Source organism: Balaenoptera borealis, assembly GCF_965194805.1.
Source record: "Balaenoptera borealis genome assembly, chromosome: 8".
Lineage (NCBI taxonomy): Eukaryota > Metazoa > Chordata > Mammalia > Artiodactyla > Balaenopteridae > Balaenoptera > Balaenoptera borealis.
This window is the reverse complement of record NC_138865.1, coordinates 67350868-67368662: the sequence shown is the minus strand read 5'-3', so window position 1 is coordinate 67368662 and position 17795 is coordinate 67350868. Positions and strand designations below refer to the sequence as shown.

The following is a 17795-nucleotide window of genomic DNA, read 5'->3' as shown; positions in this document are numbered from 1 at the left end:
TCATTCTTTTTTATGGCTGAGTAATATTCCACTGTATATATGTACCACATCTTCTTTATACATTCCTCTGTCAATGGACATTTAGGTTGCTTCCATGTCTTAGCTATTGTAAATAGTGCTGCAGTGAACACTGAGGTGCATGTATCCTTTCAAACCATGTTTTTCTCCAGATATATGCCCAGGAGTGGGATTGCTGGCTCATATGGTAGCTCTATTTTTAGATTTTTAAGGAGCCTCCAAAATGTTCTCCATAGTGGCTGTACCAATTTACATTCCCACCAACAGTGCAAAAGAGTTCCCTTTTCTCCACACCCTCTCCAGCATTTATTGTTTATAGATTTTTTTCATTATGGCCATTCTGACTGGTGTGAGGTGATATCTCGTAGATTTGATTTGTATTTCTCTAATAATTAGCAATGTTGAGCACCTTTTCATGTGCCTCTTGGCCATCTATATGTCTTCTTTGGAGAAATGTCTATTTAGGTTTTCTGCCCATATTTTGATTGGGTTGTTTGCTGTTTTGGTACACATGAGGTGTTTGTAAATATTGGAGACTAATCCCTTGTCAGTCACATGGTTTGTAAATATTTTCTTCCATTCTGTGGGTTGTCTTTTCGTTTTGTTTATGGTTTCCTTTGCTGTGCAAAAGCTTTTAAGTTTCATTAGGTCCCATTTGTTTATTTTTGTTTTCATTTCCATTTCTGGAGGAGGTGGGTCAAAAGGATCTTGCTGTGATTTATGTCATAGAGTGTTCTGCCTATGTTTTCCTCTAAGAGTTTTATAGTGTCTGGCCTGACATTTAGGTCTTTAATCCATTTTGAGTTTATTTTTATGTATGCTGTTAGAAAGTGTTCTAATTTCATTCTTTTACATGTAGCTGTCCAGTTTTCCCAGCACCACTTATTGAAGAGACTGTCTTTTCTCCATTGTATATTCTTGCCTCCTTTATCAAAGATAAGGTGACCATATGTGCGTGGATTTATCTCTGGGCTTTCTTTCTGGCTCCATTGATCTATATTTCTGTTTTTGTGCCAGTACCATACTATCTTGATTACTGTAGCTTTGTAATATAGTCTGAAGTCCAGGAGCCTGATTCCATGAGCTCCGTTTTTCTTTCTCAAGATTGCTTTGGCTATTGGGGGTCTTTTGTGTTTCCATACAAATTGTGAAATTTTTTGTTCTAGTTCTGTGACATATGCCATTGGTAATTTGATAGGGATTGCATTGAATCTGTAGATTGCCTTGGGTAGTATACTCATTTTGATAATATTGATCGTTCCAGTCCAAGAACGTGTTATATCTTTCCATCTGCTTGTATCATCTTCAATTTCTTTCATCAGCATCTTAATAGTTTTTAGAGTACAGATCTTTTGTCTCCTTAGATAGGTTTATTCCTAGGTATTTTATTCTTTTTGGTGCAATGGTAGATGGGATTGTTTCTTGAATTTCTCTTCCTGATCTTTCGTTGTTAGTGTATAGAATGCAACAGATTGCTATGTGTTAATTTTGTATCCTGCAACTTTACTGAATTCATTGATGAGCTCTAGTAGTTTTCTGGTAGCATCTTTAGGATTTTCCATGTATAGTATCATGTCATCTGCAAACAGTGACAGTTTTACTTCTTCTTTTCCAATTTGGATTCCTTTTATTTCTTTTTCTTATTGCTGTGGCTAGGACTTCCAAAACTATGTTGGATAAAAGTGGTGAGAGTGGACATCCTTGTTTTGTTCCTGATCTTAGAGGAAATGCTTTCAGGTTTTCACCATTGAGTATGATGTTAGCTGCAGGTTTCTCATATATGGCCTTTATTATGTTGAGGTAGGTTCCCTACATGCCCACTTTCCAGAGAGTTTTTGTCATAAATGGGTATTGAGTTTTGTCAAAAGCTTTTTCTGTATCTTTTGGGATTATCATATAGTTTTTATTCTTCAATTCTTTGATGTGGTAATTCACACTGATTGATTTGCAGACACTGAAAAATCCCTGCATTCCTGGGATAAATCCCACTTTGATCATGGTGTATGATCTTTTTAATGTAATGTCGGATTTGAATTGGTAGTATTTTGTTGAGGCTTTTTGCGTCTATGTTTATCAGTGATATTGGCCTGTTATTTTCTTGTTTTGTGGTATCTTTGTCTGGTTTTGGTATCATGGTGATGGTGGCCTCATAGAATGAGTTTGGGAGTGTTCCTTCCTCTGCAGTTTTTTTGGAATAGTTGCAGAAGGATAGGTATTAACTCTTCTCTAGGTGTTTGATAGAATATGCATGTGAAGCCATCTGGTCCTGGACTTTATTAGTTGGGAGTTTTTAAATCACATTTTCAACTTCAGTACTTCTGATCCATCTGTTCATATTTTCTGTTTCTTCCTGGTTTAGTTTTGGGAAATTGTACCTTTTTAAGAATTTGTCCACTTCTTCCAGTTGGTCCTTTTTTTGGCATATAGTTGCTTGTAGTAGTCTCTTATGATCCTTTGTACTTCTGTGATGTCCATTGTAACTTCTCCTTTTTCATTTGTAATTTTATTGGTTTGAGCCCTCTCCCCCTTTTTCTTGATGAGTCTGGCTAAAGGTTTATCAATTTTATTTATCTTTTCAAAGAACCAACCTTTAGTTTCATTGATCTTTTCTTTTTTCTTAGTTTCTATTTCATTTCTTTCTGCTCTGATCTTTATGATTTCTTTCATTCTACTAACTTGGGGTTTTGTTTGTTCTTCTTTCTGTAGTTGCTTTAGGTGTAAGGTTAGGTTTTTCATTTGAGATTTTTCTTGTTTCCTGAGGTAAGATTGTATTGCTGTAAACTTCCCTCTTAGAACTGCTTTTGCTGCATCCCATAGGTTTTGGATTGTCGTGCTTTTGTTTCCTTTTGTCTGTAGGTATTTTTTGATTTCCTCTTTGATTTCTTCAGTGATCTGTTGGTTGTTTAGTAGCATATCGTTTAGCCTCCACGTGTTTCCATTTTTTACAGTTTTTTTGTCTCGTAGTTAATTTCTAATCTCATAGCATTGTGGTCGGAAAAGATGCTTGATATGATTTCAGTGTGCTTAAATTTACTGAGGCTGGCTTTGTGGCACAGCATGTGATCACTCCTAGAGAATGTTCCATGTGCACTTGAGAAGAATGTGTATTCTGCAGCTTTCGGATAGAATGCTCTATAAAAATTAAATACATCTGGTCTAATGTGTCATTTAAGGCATGTGTTTCCTTATTGATTTTCTGTCTGGATGATCTGTTCATTGATGAAAGTGGAGAGTGGTCAAGTCCCCCACTATTACTTTGTTACTGTCGATTTCTCCCTTTATGGCTGTTAGTACTTGCCTCCTTTACTGAGGTGCTCCTGTGTTGGGTACGTATATATTTACAATTGTTATATCCTCTTCTTGGATTGACCCCTTGATTATTATGTAGTGTCCTTCTTTGTCTCTTGTAACAGTCTTCATTTTAACGTCTATTTTGTCTGATATCAGTATTGCTACTCCAGCTTTCTTTTGATTTCCATGTGCATGGAATACCTTTTTCCATCCCCTCACTTTCAGTCTGTATGTGTTCCTAGATCTGAAGTGGATCTCTTGTAGACAGCATATATACGAGTCTAGTTTTTGTATCCATTCAGCCAGTCTATGTCTTTTGTTTGGAGCATTTAATCTGTTTATGTTTAAGATAATTATCAATATGTATATTCTTATTGCCATTTTGTTAATTGTTTGGGATTTATTTTTTAAATTTATTTTTTAAAATTTATTTATTTATTTATTTATGGCTGTGTTAGATCTTCGTTTCTGTGCGAGGGCTTTCTCTAGTTGTGGCAAACGAGGGCCACTCTTCATCGCAGTGTGCAGGCCTCTCACTATCGCGGCCTCTCTTGTTGCGGAGCACAGGCTCCACACGCGCAGGCTCAGTAATTGTGGCTCACGGGCCTAGTTGCTCCACGGCATGTGGGATCTTCCCAGACCAGGGCTTGAACCCATGTCCCCTGCATTGGCAGGCAGATCCTCAACCACTGCGGCACCAGGGAAGCCCTGGATTTATTTTTGTAGGTTTTTTTTCTTCCCTTACTCTTTTGTTCTCTTGAGATTTGATGACTAACTTTAGTGTTGTGTTTGGATTCCTTTCTCTTTTTTTTTTACATGTATCTATTGTAGATTTTCAGTTTGCAGTGACCATGAGGTTTTGATATAGCAGTCTGTATATAAACAAAATTGTTATAAGTTGCTGATCTTTTAATTTCAAATGCATTTCCAGTATCCTGCATTTGTGCTCTCCTCTTCCCACAACTGCTGGTTTTGATATCATATTTCTGTGTGGATGATTTCCTACCTTTACTGTATGTTTGCCTTTACTGGTGAGCTTTCCCATTCGTAATTTTCTTGTTTCTAGTTGTGGACTTTTCTTTTCAGCTTTGAGATGTTCCTTTAGCATTTGTTGCAGAGCTGTTCTGGTGGTGCTGAATTGTTTTAGCTTTTGCTTGTCTGTAAAGCTTTTGATTCCTCTTTCGAATCTGAATGAGATCCTTGCTGGGTAGAGTATTCTTGGTTGTAGGTTCTTCCCTTTCATCACTTGAAATATATTGTGCCACTCCCTTCTGACCTGCAGAGTTTCTGCTGAGAAATCAGCTGATAACCTTATGGGAGTTTCCTTGTATGTTTGTTACTTTTCCCTTGTTGCTTTTAATATTTTTTGTGTGTCTTTAATTTTTGTCAGTTTGATTACTGTGTCTCGGTGTATTCCTCCTTGAATTAATCCTGTATGGGACTCTCTGTGCTTCCTGGACTTGGGTGGCTGTCTAACTTCCCACATTAGGGAAGTTTTCAGCTGTTATCCCTTCAAATATTTTCTTAGGTCTTTTCTCTCTCTCTTCTCGTTATGGGACCCCTATAATGTGAATGTTGGTGCGTTCAATGTTGTTCCAGAGGTCTTTTAGGCTGTCCTCATTTCTTTCATTCTTCTTACTTTATTCTGTTCTGAGGCAGTGATTTCCACCATTCTGTCTTCCAGCTCACTTATGCATTCTTCTGCCTTAGTTATTCTGCTATTGATTCCTTTTGGTGTATTTTTCATTTCAGTTATTGTGTTGTTGATCTGTGTGTTCTTTAGTTCTTCTAGGTCTTTGTTAAACATTTCTTGTATCTTCTCGATCTGTGCTTCCATTCTTTTTCCAAGATCTTGGTTCATCTTCACTATCATTACTCTGAATTCTTTTTCTGGTGGATTGCCTATGTTCACTTCACTTAGCTGTTCTTCTCAGGTCTTATCTTGTTCCTTCATCTAGGACATATTCCTCTGTCGTCTCATTTTGTCTAAGTTTCTGTGATTGCAGTTTCTTTTTCACAGACTGCAGAATTGTAGTTCTTGATTCTGCTGTCTTCCCTCTGGTGGATGAGGGTGTCTTAAGAGGCTTGTGGGAGGGACTGGTTCCTGCCCATTGGTGGGTGGAACTGGGTCTTGTCCCTCTGGTGGTCAGGGTCATGCTCAGGAAGACTTTAAACTCTGTCTGGTGATGGGTGGGGCTGTGTTCCTGACCTGTTGATTGTTTGGCCTGAGGCATCCCAGCACTGGAGCCTTCAGGCTGTTGGTTGGGGCTAGGTCTTGGGGAGAAAATGGCAGCCTCCAGGAGGGCTCACACTGATGAGTACTCTCCAGAACTACTGCTGTCAGTGTCTTTGTCCCCGCAGTGAGCCACAGCCACCCCTTGCCTCTGCAGGAGACCCTCCAATACTAGCAGGAAAGTCTGGCCCAGTCTCTTATGAGGGCACTGCTTTTTTCCCTGGCCCCTGGTATGCACGAGACCTTATGTGCACTCTTTAAGAGTGGAGTTTCTGTTTCCCATAGTCAAACCCCACTGGCCTTCAAAGCCAGATTCTCTGGGGGCTCCTCCTCCTGTTGCCTGACCCCCAGATTGGGGAGCCTGACATGGGGCCCAGGAGTTTCACTCCTGTGGGAGAACTTCTGTGGTATAATTATTTTCCAGTTTGTGGTTTGCCCACCTGGTGGGTATGGGATTTGCTTTTATCGCGATTGTGCCCCTCCTATCGTCTTGTTGTGGCTTCTTCTTTGTCTTTGGATGGAGGGTATCTTTTTTGGTAGGATCCAGCGTTTTTTTGTCAATGGTTGTTCAGCAGCTGGTTGTGATTTTGGTATTTTCGTAAGAAGGGATGAGTTCACGTCCTTCTTCTCCACCATCTTGAGACTTTCCCAGGAAGATTAATTTGGAAGAGAGTTCATCTTTAGGAAATTTCTTGCATGAGTGGCTACCAGCAGAGAAGAGCTTTCTGCTCACCACACTCCTAGTTAATACTGTAGCCAGGAATTCCAGCTGTAGCTGTTTCTTGGAAATCACAGTGAGGCCAAAAGTCGGGGTCCTGAAGGATTGTTTGCTCCTGGAGTTATCTGACAAGTAGCTTTGTTGATTGCAATCTGTCTGGTATTAAGCTTTTGATTGCCTAGGTAGCCACTTGAAAGACATCCATTTCAAATAAACAAATTGACAGCTATAGGACTAGATAAAGAGCGAGGCCACCCCACCCATGAAGTCCCTTTTTTTAAAGAGGTCTGACTTAGATAACTTAGATACTGACCATTTGACCTCTTGCTTTTCTCTTCTTGTGCTTCTTGTGCTTTCATTCCTGCTTTATGTTTTAAATTCATCAATAAAAAGAAACCTGTGAAACCCTAGGCACCTCACTCTCAACCCCAATAAAGACAGAACCCCAGGTTTGCATTCACTAGCTCTCTACCCGTGACCTTGCTGTGTGGTCACGACTTGTGAATAATAAACCTTGTTTATTTTTCACAGTTCCCTGGTGGTTGTTGCTGAAGTACATCTTGTAATCATAGTAAGATCCATAAGGGCTAGTCCAGCCACAGTATTGATTCTGGAAGGGGAAATGTCTGTGGGGGTTGCCTTAGTCCTGGGTGGGTCTTTAGGTACTTCTGGCCAGTAGCAACGTTATTGATAGACTGAGACTGACACAGAACAAGGTACTATGTTTATCTCTCTTTTTAAGTGAGGAAATTGACCAAATGACTATTATTCTTTAACTTGATCTTAGAATTCCTTTTGGGGTTTTTGGAAGTAGAGTTTTCAGGGCCCTAACCTTTAATACTGAAAAGTGTGACCAGTCAAGAGATGGTTCAGGCATTCATTCAGCCAAGCCAACACCCATGGAGCCATCTAACCCTGAATCATACCAGTGGGTGTGAAGTAGTATCTCATGTTTATTTTTTGTAAAAGCTGTATTGATATGTAACTCAGTATCATACATTTCAAGTAATACATTTCATGTATTTTTGCAAAAGCTTTATTGATATATAATTCAATATCATACATTCCAAGTCATATATTTCATGCTTTAAATATGTACAATTCAGTAGTTTGTGCTATCCTCACAGAGTTGCCCAACCATCACCACAATCAATTTTAGAACATTTTCTTCTCCCCCAAGAAAACCCTGTGCTTATTGGGTATCACTTCCCAACTCTCCATCCCTCCCCAGTCTTAGGCAACCACTAAACTACTTTCTGTCTTAGTAAATTTGCCTTTCTGTCTCAATAAATTTGGATTATATAATATTTGGCCTTTTGTTACTGGCTTCTTAAACTCATATAATGTTTATAAGTTTCATTCATGTTGTATCATTTATCAATACTTAATTCTTTCATGGCTGAATAATATTTTGTTGATATACTACATTGTGTTGTGTTGATATACATCTTGTTTAACCACTGATGAGTTGATGGAAATTTGGGCTGTTTCCAACTTTTAGCTATCATGAATAATGTTTCTGTGAACATTTGTATACAAGTTTTTCTGTGGACGTATGACTTCATTTCTGTTGTGTATAAATCTAGGATTGCTGGGTCAAATGGTAATCTTATGTTTAACTTCTTGAGGAACTCCTAGACTGTTTTTGAAAGTAGCTGCACCATTTAACATTTATACCAGTAGTGTGCTAGGGTTCAGATTTTGGCACATCCTTAATAACAGTTGTAATTATCTGACTTTAAAAAATTATATCCATCCTAGTGTGTATGAAGTAATATATCATAGTTTTTGTATTTTTCTCTGATCACTAATGATTTTGAACTTCTTTGCATTGCCTATTGGCCACTGCATATTTTCTTTGGAGAAATATTTATTCAAATCATTTGCCCACTTTTTAAATGGCTTATTTGCTTTTTTTAAATTAAGTTTTTAATAGTTATATTTTCTAGATACAGATCCCTTATCAAGTATATAATTTGGATATATTTTCTCCCATTTTGTATTTTGTCTTTTCATTATCTGGATTTGGATAGTGTCCTTTGAAGCAAGTATTTTTAATTTTAATGAGGCCCAGTTTATCAACTTTAGTTGTTGTTGCTTGTGTTTTTATGTTATATCTAAGAATCCATTTACCAAATCTAAGGTCACGACAAATTCCCCTTACATTTTCTTTTCTAGGAGTTTTACAATTTTTGCTTTGATTCATTTTGAGTTGATTTTTGCAGATGGTCTGAGGTAGAGATTCAGTGTTATTCTTTTGCATGTGAATATCCATTTATTACTGACTTCTTCCATTTTGTATAGTGTTTATAAAGTCCATTCATGTTGTACCATATATTAGTACATCATTCTTCTATGGCTGAATAATATCAAATACAGGGTACAACATGGATGAACCTTATAAAAACTGTTTGAAGTGTAAGACGCTAGTAACAAATGAATGTTTACATGTAGATCACAGCACTCTTTGATGAAGAGACTTTGATTTCACCACTCAGTAGTCTCAGATCACTTGGCAAAATGTCATTTGTCCATAGACAAATGGGCTTATCTCTGGATTTTAAATTCTATTCCATTGGGCTGTATTTCTCTCCTACTGCCAGTACCACACTGTTTGGATCACTGTAGCTTTGTAGTAAGTTTTGAAATCAGGATGTCTTAGTTTTACAACTTTCTTGTTTTTTTAAAAAATTGTTTGGCCCTTCTAGTCCCTTCAATTTTTATATGAATTTTATGATTAACTGGTCAATTACTGCCATAAAGACAGCTGAGATTACAGTAGGGATTGCACTGAATATATAGGTTAATTTGGGGAATATTGCCATCTTAAAGTCTTCCAGTCAGTGAACATTACATATCTTTTTGCCTTTTTAGGTGTTCTTCGATTTTTTCAGCAGTGTTTTATAAGTGCTAAAAGTGTATAAGTCTTTTACCTCTTAAATTTATTCATAGATATTTTATTCACTTGGATGTTGTTGTGAATGGAACTTTTTTGTTATCCTTTTTGGATTGTTCATTGCTAGTGTATAGAAGTACAACTGATTTTTGCATGTTGATCTTGTATCCTACTACTTTGCTGAATTCATTTATAAGCCCTGATTGTTTTTTTTGAGGGGGGTTGTTTACTATTTTCTTTATAAAGATCATGCCATGTGCAAATAGGCACAGTTTTAATTCTTCCTTCCCCATTTGGATGTCTGTTATTTCTTTTTCTTGCCTAATTGCTCTGGATATAACTTCCATTACAATGTTGAAAAAACGTGGTCAATATGGGTATCCTTGTCTTGTTACTTTTCTTAGGGATAGGTTTTTAGTCTTTCATCACTCATTATGAAGTTCCTTGTAGGTTTTTCTTAAGTGCCCTTTATCAGGTTGAGGAAGTTCTCTTCTATTCCTAGTTTAAGTATTTAAAGTCATAAAGGGTATTGGTTTTTGTCAGGTACTTTTTGTGTATAAATTGAGATAATAATTTTCATATGTTGAACCACCCCGTATTCCTGGGATAAATTCCATCTGGTAGTCGTGTATAATCCTCTTAAAATTTTGCTGGGTATGGTTTGCTACTATTTTGTTGAGGATATTTGCATCTATATTTATCAAGTATATTGGTCTGTAGTTTTCTTACACTGTCTTTGCTTGGCTTTGGTGTCAGGGTTATGCTGCCCTGATTGAATCAGTTAGGAAGCATTCCCTCTTCATTTTCTTGAAGATTTTGAGAAAGATTGCTGTCATTTCTTCTTTAAAAGATTGGTAGAATTCAGCAGGGAAATTATCTGGTCCTGAGCTTTTCTTTGTTCAGAAGTTTTTGATTACAGATTCAATGTCTTTATTTCTGTTTCTTCTAGAGTCAGTTTTGACGATTAAGTTTCTAGGAATTTTTCTGTTTCACCTAGGTTATCTAATTTTTGGTAGATAAATTTTTATAGTATTTTCTTATAATCACTTTAATTTCTTTAATTCCAATAGTGTACTGTTCCCACTTACATTTCTGATTTGGTAATTTGAATCTTTTCTCTTTCTTTTTTTTTTTTCTTGTCCATTCTAGCTAAAGTTTTGTCACTTTTCTTACTCGTTTTGTAGAACCCACATTTGGTTTCATTGAGTTTTCTCTATTGTTTTTCTATTCAGTCTTTCCCTTCTTGCTACTCTAGTCTTTATATTTTCCTTCTTGCTATTGGCTTTGGATTTAGTCTACTCTTTTTATAGTTACTTAAGATGTATAATGAAGTTACTGATTGGAGCTCTTTATTCTTTTTTTTTCATTTTTTTAACATCTTTATTGGAGTATGATTGCTTTACAATGTTGTGTTAGTTTTTGCTGTATAACAAAGTGAATCAACTATATGTATACATATATCCCCATATCCCCTCCCTCTTGCATCTCCCTCCCACCCTCCCTATCCCACCCCTCTAGGTGGTCACACAGCACCGAGCTGATCTCCCTGTGCTATGCAGCTGCTTCCTACTAGCTATCTGTTTTACATTTTGTAGTGTATATATGTCAGTGCTACTCTCTCACTTCATCCCAGCTTGCCCTTCCCCCTCCCCGTGTCCTCAAGTCCATTCTCTACAACTGCATGTTTCTTTATTCCTGTCCTGCCCCTAGGTTCATCAGAACCATTTTTTTCTTTTTTTAAGATTCCATATATATGTGTTAGCATACGGTATTTGTTTTTCTCTTTCTGACATACTTCACTCTGTATGACATACTCTAGCTCCATCCACCTCACTACAAATAACTCAATTTCGTTTCTTTTTATGGCTGAGTAATATTCCATTTAATATATGTACCACATCTTCTTAATGCATTCACCTGTCGATGGACGCTTAGGTTGCTTCCATGTCCTGGCTATTGTAAATAGAGCTGCAATGAACATTATGGTACATGATGATTTTTAAATTATGGTTTTCTCAGGGTATATGCCCAGTAGTGGGATTGCTGGGTCATATGGTAGTTCTATTTTTAGATTTTTAAGGAACCTCCATACTGTTCTCCATAGTGGCTGTATCAATTTACATTCCCACCAGCAGTGCAAGAGGGTTCCCTTTTCTCCACACCTGCTCCAGCATTTATTGTTTGTAGATTTTTTGATGATGGCCATTCTGACCGGTGTGAGGTGATACCTCACTGTAGTTTTGATTTGCATTTCTCTAATAGTTAGTGATGTTGAGCATCCTTTCATGTGTTTGTTGGCAGTCTGTATATCTTCTTTGGTGAAATGTCTATTTAGATCTTCTGCCCATTTTTGGATTGGGTTGTTTGTTTTTTTGATATTGAGCTGTATGAGCTGCTTGTATATTTTGGAGATTAATCCTTTGTCAGTCGCTTCATTTGAAAATATTTTCTCCCATTCTGAGGGTTGTCTTTTGGTCTTGTTTATGGTTTCCTTTGCTGTGCAAAAGCTTTTAAGTTTCATTAGGTCCCACTTATTTATTTTTATTTCCATTTCTCTAGGAGGTGGGTCAAAAAAGGATCTTGCTGTGATGTACGTCATAGAGTGTTCTGCCTATGTCTTCCTCTAAGAGTTTTAAAGCGTCTGGCCTTACCTTTAGGTCTCTAATTCATTTTGAGTTTATTTTTGTGTATGGTGTTAGGAAGTGTTCTAATTTCATTCTTTTACATGTAGCTGTCCAGTTTTCCCAGCACCACTTGTTGAAGAGGCTGTCTTTTCTCCATTGTATATTCTTGCCTCCTTTATCAAAAATAAGGTGACCATATGTGCGTGGATTTATCTCTGGGCTTTCTATCCGGCTCCATTGATCTATATTTCTGTTTTTGTGCCAGTACCATACTGTCTTGATTACTGTAGCTTTGTAATATAGTCTGAAGTCCAGGAGCCTGATTCCTTGAGCTCCGTTTTTCTTTCTCAAGATTGCTTTGGCTATTGGGGGTCTTTTGTGTTTCCATACAAATTGTGAAATTTTTTGTTCTAGTTCTGTGACAGATGCCATTGGTAATTTGATAAGGATTGCATTGAATCTGTAGATTGCTTTGGGTAGTTTAGCCATTTTCACAATGTTGATTCTTCCAATCCAAGAACATGGTATATCTCTATGTTTGTATCATCTTTAATTTCTTTCATCACCCTCTTAATAGTTTTCAGAGTACAGGTCTTTCATCTCCTTAGGTGTGTTTATTCATAGGTATTTTACTCTTTTTGATGCAGTGGTAGATGGGATTGTTTCTTGAATTTCTCTTTCTCACCTTTTGTTGTTAGTGTATAGAAATGCAACAGATTGCTGTGTGTTAATTTTGTATCCCGCAACTTTACTGAATTCATTGATGAGCTCCAGTAGTTTTCTGGTATCATCTTTAGGATTCTCTGTAGTATCATGTCATCTGCAAACAGTGACAGCTTTACTTCTTTTCTGATTTGGATTGCTTTATATCTTTTTTTTCTCTGATTGCTGTGGCTAAGACTTCCAAAACTATGTTGAATAATAGTGGTGAGAGTGGGCATCCTTATCTTGTTCCTGATTTTAGAGGAAATGGATTCAGTTTTTCACCATTGAGAACAATGTTGGCTGTGGGTTTGTCATATATGACCTTTATTAGGTTGAGGTAAGTTCCCTCTATGCCTACTGTCTGGAGAGTTTTTATCATAAATGGGTGTTGAATTTTACTAAAAGCTTTTTCTGCATCTCTTGAGATTATCATGTGGTTTTTATCCTTCAGTTTTTTAATATGGTGTATCACATTGATTGATTTGCAGATATTGAAGAATTTGGGATAACCTCCACTTGATCATGGTGTATGATACTTTTAATGTGCTGTTGGATTCTGTTTGCAAGTATTTTGTTGAGGATTTTTGCATCTGTGTTCATCAGTGATATTGTCCTGTAGTTTTCTTTCTTTGTGACATCTTTGTCTGGTTTTGGTATCAGGGTGATGATGGCCTCATTGAATGAGTTTGGGAGTGTTCCTCCTTTTGCTATATTTTGGAAGCATTTGAGAAGGACAGGTGTTAGCTCTTCTCTAAATGTTTCATAGAATTCGCCTGTGAAGCCATCTGGTCCCAGGCTTTTGTTTGTTGGAAGACTTTTAATCACAGTTTCAATTTCAGTGCTTGTGATTGGTCTGTTTATATTGTCTCCTTCTTCCTGGTTCAGTCTTGGAAGGTTGTGCTTTTCTAAACATTTGTCCATTTCTTCCAGGTTGTCCATTTTATTGGCATATAGTTGCTGGTAGTAATCCCTCATGATCCCTTTTATTTCTGCAGTGTCAGTTGCTACTTCTCCTTTTTCATTTTTAATTCTGTTGATTTGAGTCTTCTCCCTTTTTTTCTTGATGAGTGTGGCTAATGGTTTATCAATTTTGTTTATCTTCTCAGAGAACCAACTTTTAGTTTTATTGATTTTTGCTATCATTTCCTTCATTTCTTTTTCATTTATTTCTGATCTGATCTTTATGATTTCATTCCTTCTGCTAACTTTGGGGTTTTTTAGTTCTTCTTTCTCTAATTGCTTTAGGTGTAAGGTTAGGTTGTTTATTTGAGATTTTTTTTCTTTCTTGAGGGAGGATTGTATTGCTATAAACTTCCCTCTTAGAACTGCTTTTGCTGCATCCCATAGAGTTTGGGTCATCGTGTTTTCATTGTCATTTGTTTCTAGGTATTTTTTGATTTCCTCTTTGATTTCTTCAGTGATCTCTTGGTTATTTAGTAGAGTATGGTTTAGCCTCCATGTGTTTGTAGTTTTTACAGTTTTTTTTCCTGTAATTAATATCTAGTTTCATAGTGTTGTGGTCAGAAAAGATACTTGATACGATTTCAATTTTCTTAAATTTACCAAGGCTTGATTTGTGACCCAAGATATGATCTATCCTGGAGAATATTCCATGAGCACTTGAGAAGAAAGTGTATTCTGTTGTTTCTGGATGGAACGTCCTCTAAATATCAGTTAAGTCCATCTTGTTTAACGTGTCATTTAAAGCTTGTTTTTTATTTATTTTCATTTTGGATGATCCTTCCGTCCATTGGTGAAAGTGGGGTTTTAAAGTTCCCTACTATTATTGTGTTACTGTGCATTTCCCCTTTTATGGGTGTTAGCATTTGCCTTATGTATTGAGGTGCTCCTATGTTGGGTGCATAAATATTTACAATTGTTATATCTTCTTCTTGGATTGCTCCCTTGATCATTATGTAGTGTCCTTCTTTGTCTCTTGTAATAGTCTTTATTTTAAAGTCTATTTTGTCTGATATGAGAATTGCTACTCCAGCTTTCTTTTGATTTCCATTTGCATAGAATATCTTTTTCCATCACCTCACTTTCAGTCTGTATGTGTCCCTAGGTCTGAAGTGGGTCTCTTGTAGACAGCATATATACTGGTCTTATTTTTGTATCCATTCAGCCAGTCTGTGTCTTATGGTTGGAGCATTTAATCCATTTACATTTAAGGTAGTTATCGATATGTAAGTTCCTATTACCATTTTCTTAATTGTTTTGGATTTGTTTTTGTAGGTCTTTTCCTTCTCTTCTGTTTCCTGCCTAGAGAATTTCATTTAGCACTTTTTGTAAAGCTGGTTTGGTGGTGCTGAATTCTTTTAACTTTTACTTGTCCTTAAAGGTTTTAATTTCTCTGTCGAATCTGAATGAGATCCTTGCTGGGTAGAGTAATCTTGGTTGTAGGTTTTTCCCTTTCATCACTTTAAGTATGTCCTGCCACTCCGTCTGGCTTGCAGAGTTTCTGCTGAAAGATCAGCTGTTCACCTTATGTGGATTCCCTTGTATGTTATTTGTTGCTTTTCCCTTGCTGCTTTTAATATTTTTTCTTTGTATTTAGTTTTTGATAGTTTGATCAATATGTGTCTTGGCGTGTTTCTCCTTGGATTTATCCTGTGTGGGACTCTCTGCGCCTTCTGGACTTGATTGACTATTTCCTTTCCTTTGTTAAGGAAGTTTTCAACTATAATCTCTTCAAATATTTTCTCAGACTCTTTCTTTTTCTCTTCTTCTTTTGAGACCCCTATAATTTGAATGTTGGTGCGTTTAATGTTGTCCCAGAGGTCTCTGAGACTGTCCTCAATTCTTTTCATTCTTTTTTTCTTTATTGTGCTCTGCAGTAGTTATTTCCTCTATTTTATATTCTTGGTCACCTATCTGTTCTTCTGCCTCAGTTATTCTGCTATTGATTCCTTCTAGAGAATATTTAATTTCATTTATTGTGTTGTTCATCATTCTCTGTTTTCTCTTTACTTTTTTAGGTCCTTGTTAAACGTTTCTTGTATTTTCTCCATTCTGTTTCCAAGATTTTGGATCATCTTTACTGTCATTACTCTGAATTCTTTTTCAGGTAGAGTGCTTATTACCTCATTTGTTTGGTCTGGTGGGTTTTTCCCTTTCTGCTTCATCTGCTGCGTATTTCTGTCTCCTCATTTTGCTTAACTTACTGTGTTTGGGGTCTCCTTTTCACAGGCTGCACGTTCATAGTTCCCATTGTTTTTGGTGTCTGCCCCCAGTGGGTAAGGTTGGTTCAGTGGCTTGTGTAGGCTTCCCAGTGACGGGACTGGTACCTGTGTTCTGGTGGGTGGGGCTGCATCTAGTGTTTCTAGTGGGCAGAGCTGTGTCTGGTGGTGTGTTTTGGGGTGTCTGTGAACTTATTATGATTTTAGGCAGCCTCTCAGCTAATGAGTGGGGTTGTGTTCCTGTCTTGCTAGTTGCTTGGCATGGGGCATCGAGCACTGGAGCTTGCTGGCTGTTGGGTGGAGCTGGGTCTTAGCATTGAGACAGAGATCTCTGGGAGAGCTCTTGCCGATTGATATTACTTGCGGCTGGGAGGTCTCTGGTGGTGCTATGTCCTGAACTCGGCTCTTCCAACTCAGAGGCTCAGGCCTGACACCAGGCTGGGGCACCAAGACCCTTTTGGGAAGTCTGAGGTCTTCTGCCAGCCTTCAGTAGGTGTTCTGTAGGAGTTGTTCCACATGTAGATGTATTTTTGATGTACTTGTGGGGAGGAAGGTGATCTCACATCTTACTCCTCCACCATCTTGAAGGTCCCCCCATTCTGTTTTACTGTAGGTGTTTACAGGTATAATTTTCCCTCTATCCTCTGGTTTTGCTGCATCCCAGAAGTTTTGATATGTTGTGTTTTTGTTTTCAGTCGTCTCAATGCTTTTTTCAATTTCTTTGATCCATGGTTTCTTCAGGGTGTGTTAACTTAATTTCCACATATTTGTGAATTTTCCAGTTTTCTTTCTGTTATGATTTCTACTTTCATTCCATTGTGATCAGAGAAGATATTTTGGATGATTTAATTCTTTTTAAATTTGTTGAGTTTTTTTTTTTTTTGTGACCTAACATATGGCCTGCCTTGGGGAATATTCCATGTACATTTGAGAAAAAAAATGTATGTTTTGGTATTTTGTGGTTGTGTTCCGAATATGTTTGTTACATCTAGTTGATTTATAGTAGTATAAATCCTCTATTTCTGTATAGTTTTTCTGTCCATTATTGGGAATGGGGTATTGAACTCTCCAGCTGTTATTGTTGAACTGTTTCTCCTTTCAGTTTTCAATTTTTAGTCCATATATTTTGGGGCTCATTTGTTAGATATGGATATGTTTATAATTGCTGTATCTTCTTGAAGGATTCAGACTTTCATCAATACATAATCCTCTTCTTTGTCTTTAACAGTTCTTGACTTAAAGTCAATTTTGCCTGATATTAGTATAGCCACCCCCAGCATTCTTTTGCCTGCTCTTTGCATGGGTTATCTTTTTCTGTGCTTTCCCTTTCAACTTAAAATGTCCTTAGATTTAAAATGAGTCTCTGGTGGACAGCATATAGTTGGGTCATTTTCTTTTTTTAAACCCATTCTACCAATCTCTGCCTTTAATTGGTTAGTTTTATTCATTTATGTTTGTAGTAATTCCTGGTAATGAAGGCTAGTTTCTGCTATTTTGCTCTGTTTTTTATATGTCTCAGCTGTTTTTTATTCCTTGGTTCTTCCATTATTACTTTCCTTTGTGTTTAATTTTTTTATTATATCATTTTGATTCCTTTCTGATTTTCCTTTCTGTGTATTTTTTAGTTATTTTCTTAGGGGTCACCCTAAGCATTATAATTAATCTCTTGAAGTATGACAATCTATTTTGAATTAATACCACCTTAGCTTCAATAGTATGCAAAAACTGCTTACGTACACCTCTGTCCTGCCTCCTTTATGTTGTTGTTTTACAAATTATATCTTTATATATTACATGCCTGTTAACATAGGTTTGTAATTATTGGTTTATGCATTTTTATTTTAGAGCATGAAGGGTTAAAAGAGGAATTACAACTTAAAAAATACAGTAATATTGGCTTTTGTATTTATATATAGTTATCTTCATAACAGTTTTAAAATTTTTTCTCATGACTTTGAGTTACTGTCTGATATGTTACTATTTCCACCTGAAGAATACTTTTTAGCATTTCTTGTGGGGCAGGTCTAATAACAGTGAACTCCCTCAGCTTTTGTTTATCTGAGAATGTCTTAATTTCTACTTCATCTTTAAAGGATTATTTTGCCAGATGTTAAAGTCTTGTTTGACATTT

General features: G+C 36.8%; 1 protein-coding gene across 13 annotated transcripts in view; it reads left to right on the top strand.

Annotated features, from left to right (window-relative positions):
- JAK2 (Janus kinase 2) overlaps positions 1 to 17795 on the top strand; it is a 248006-nt gene that overhangs the window by 158560 nt on the left and 71651 nt on the right. The window contains exon 1 of one of the 13 annotated variants that reach the window (XM_082404345.1): positions 13431 to 14158. The exons of the other annotated variants lie outside the window; for them this stretch is intronic. Within the exon in view, the coding sequence (XP_082260471.1) occupies positions 14137 to 14158 (22 nt within the window). The 5' untranslated portion in view covers positions 13431 to 14136. Of the gene's footprint in view, positions 1 to 13430; positions 14159 to 17795 lie in introns of those variants that run through there. 13 annotated transcript variants of the gene reach the window in all.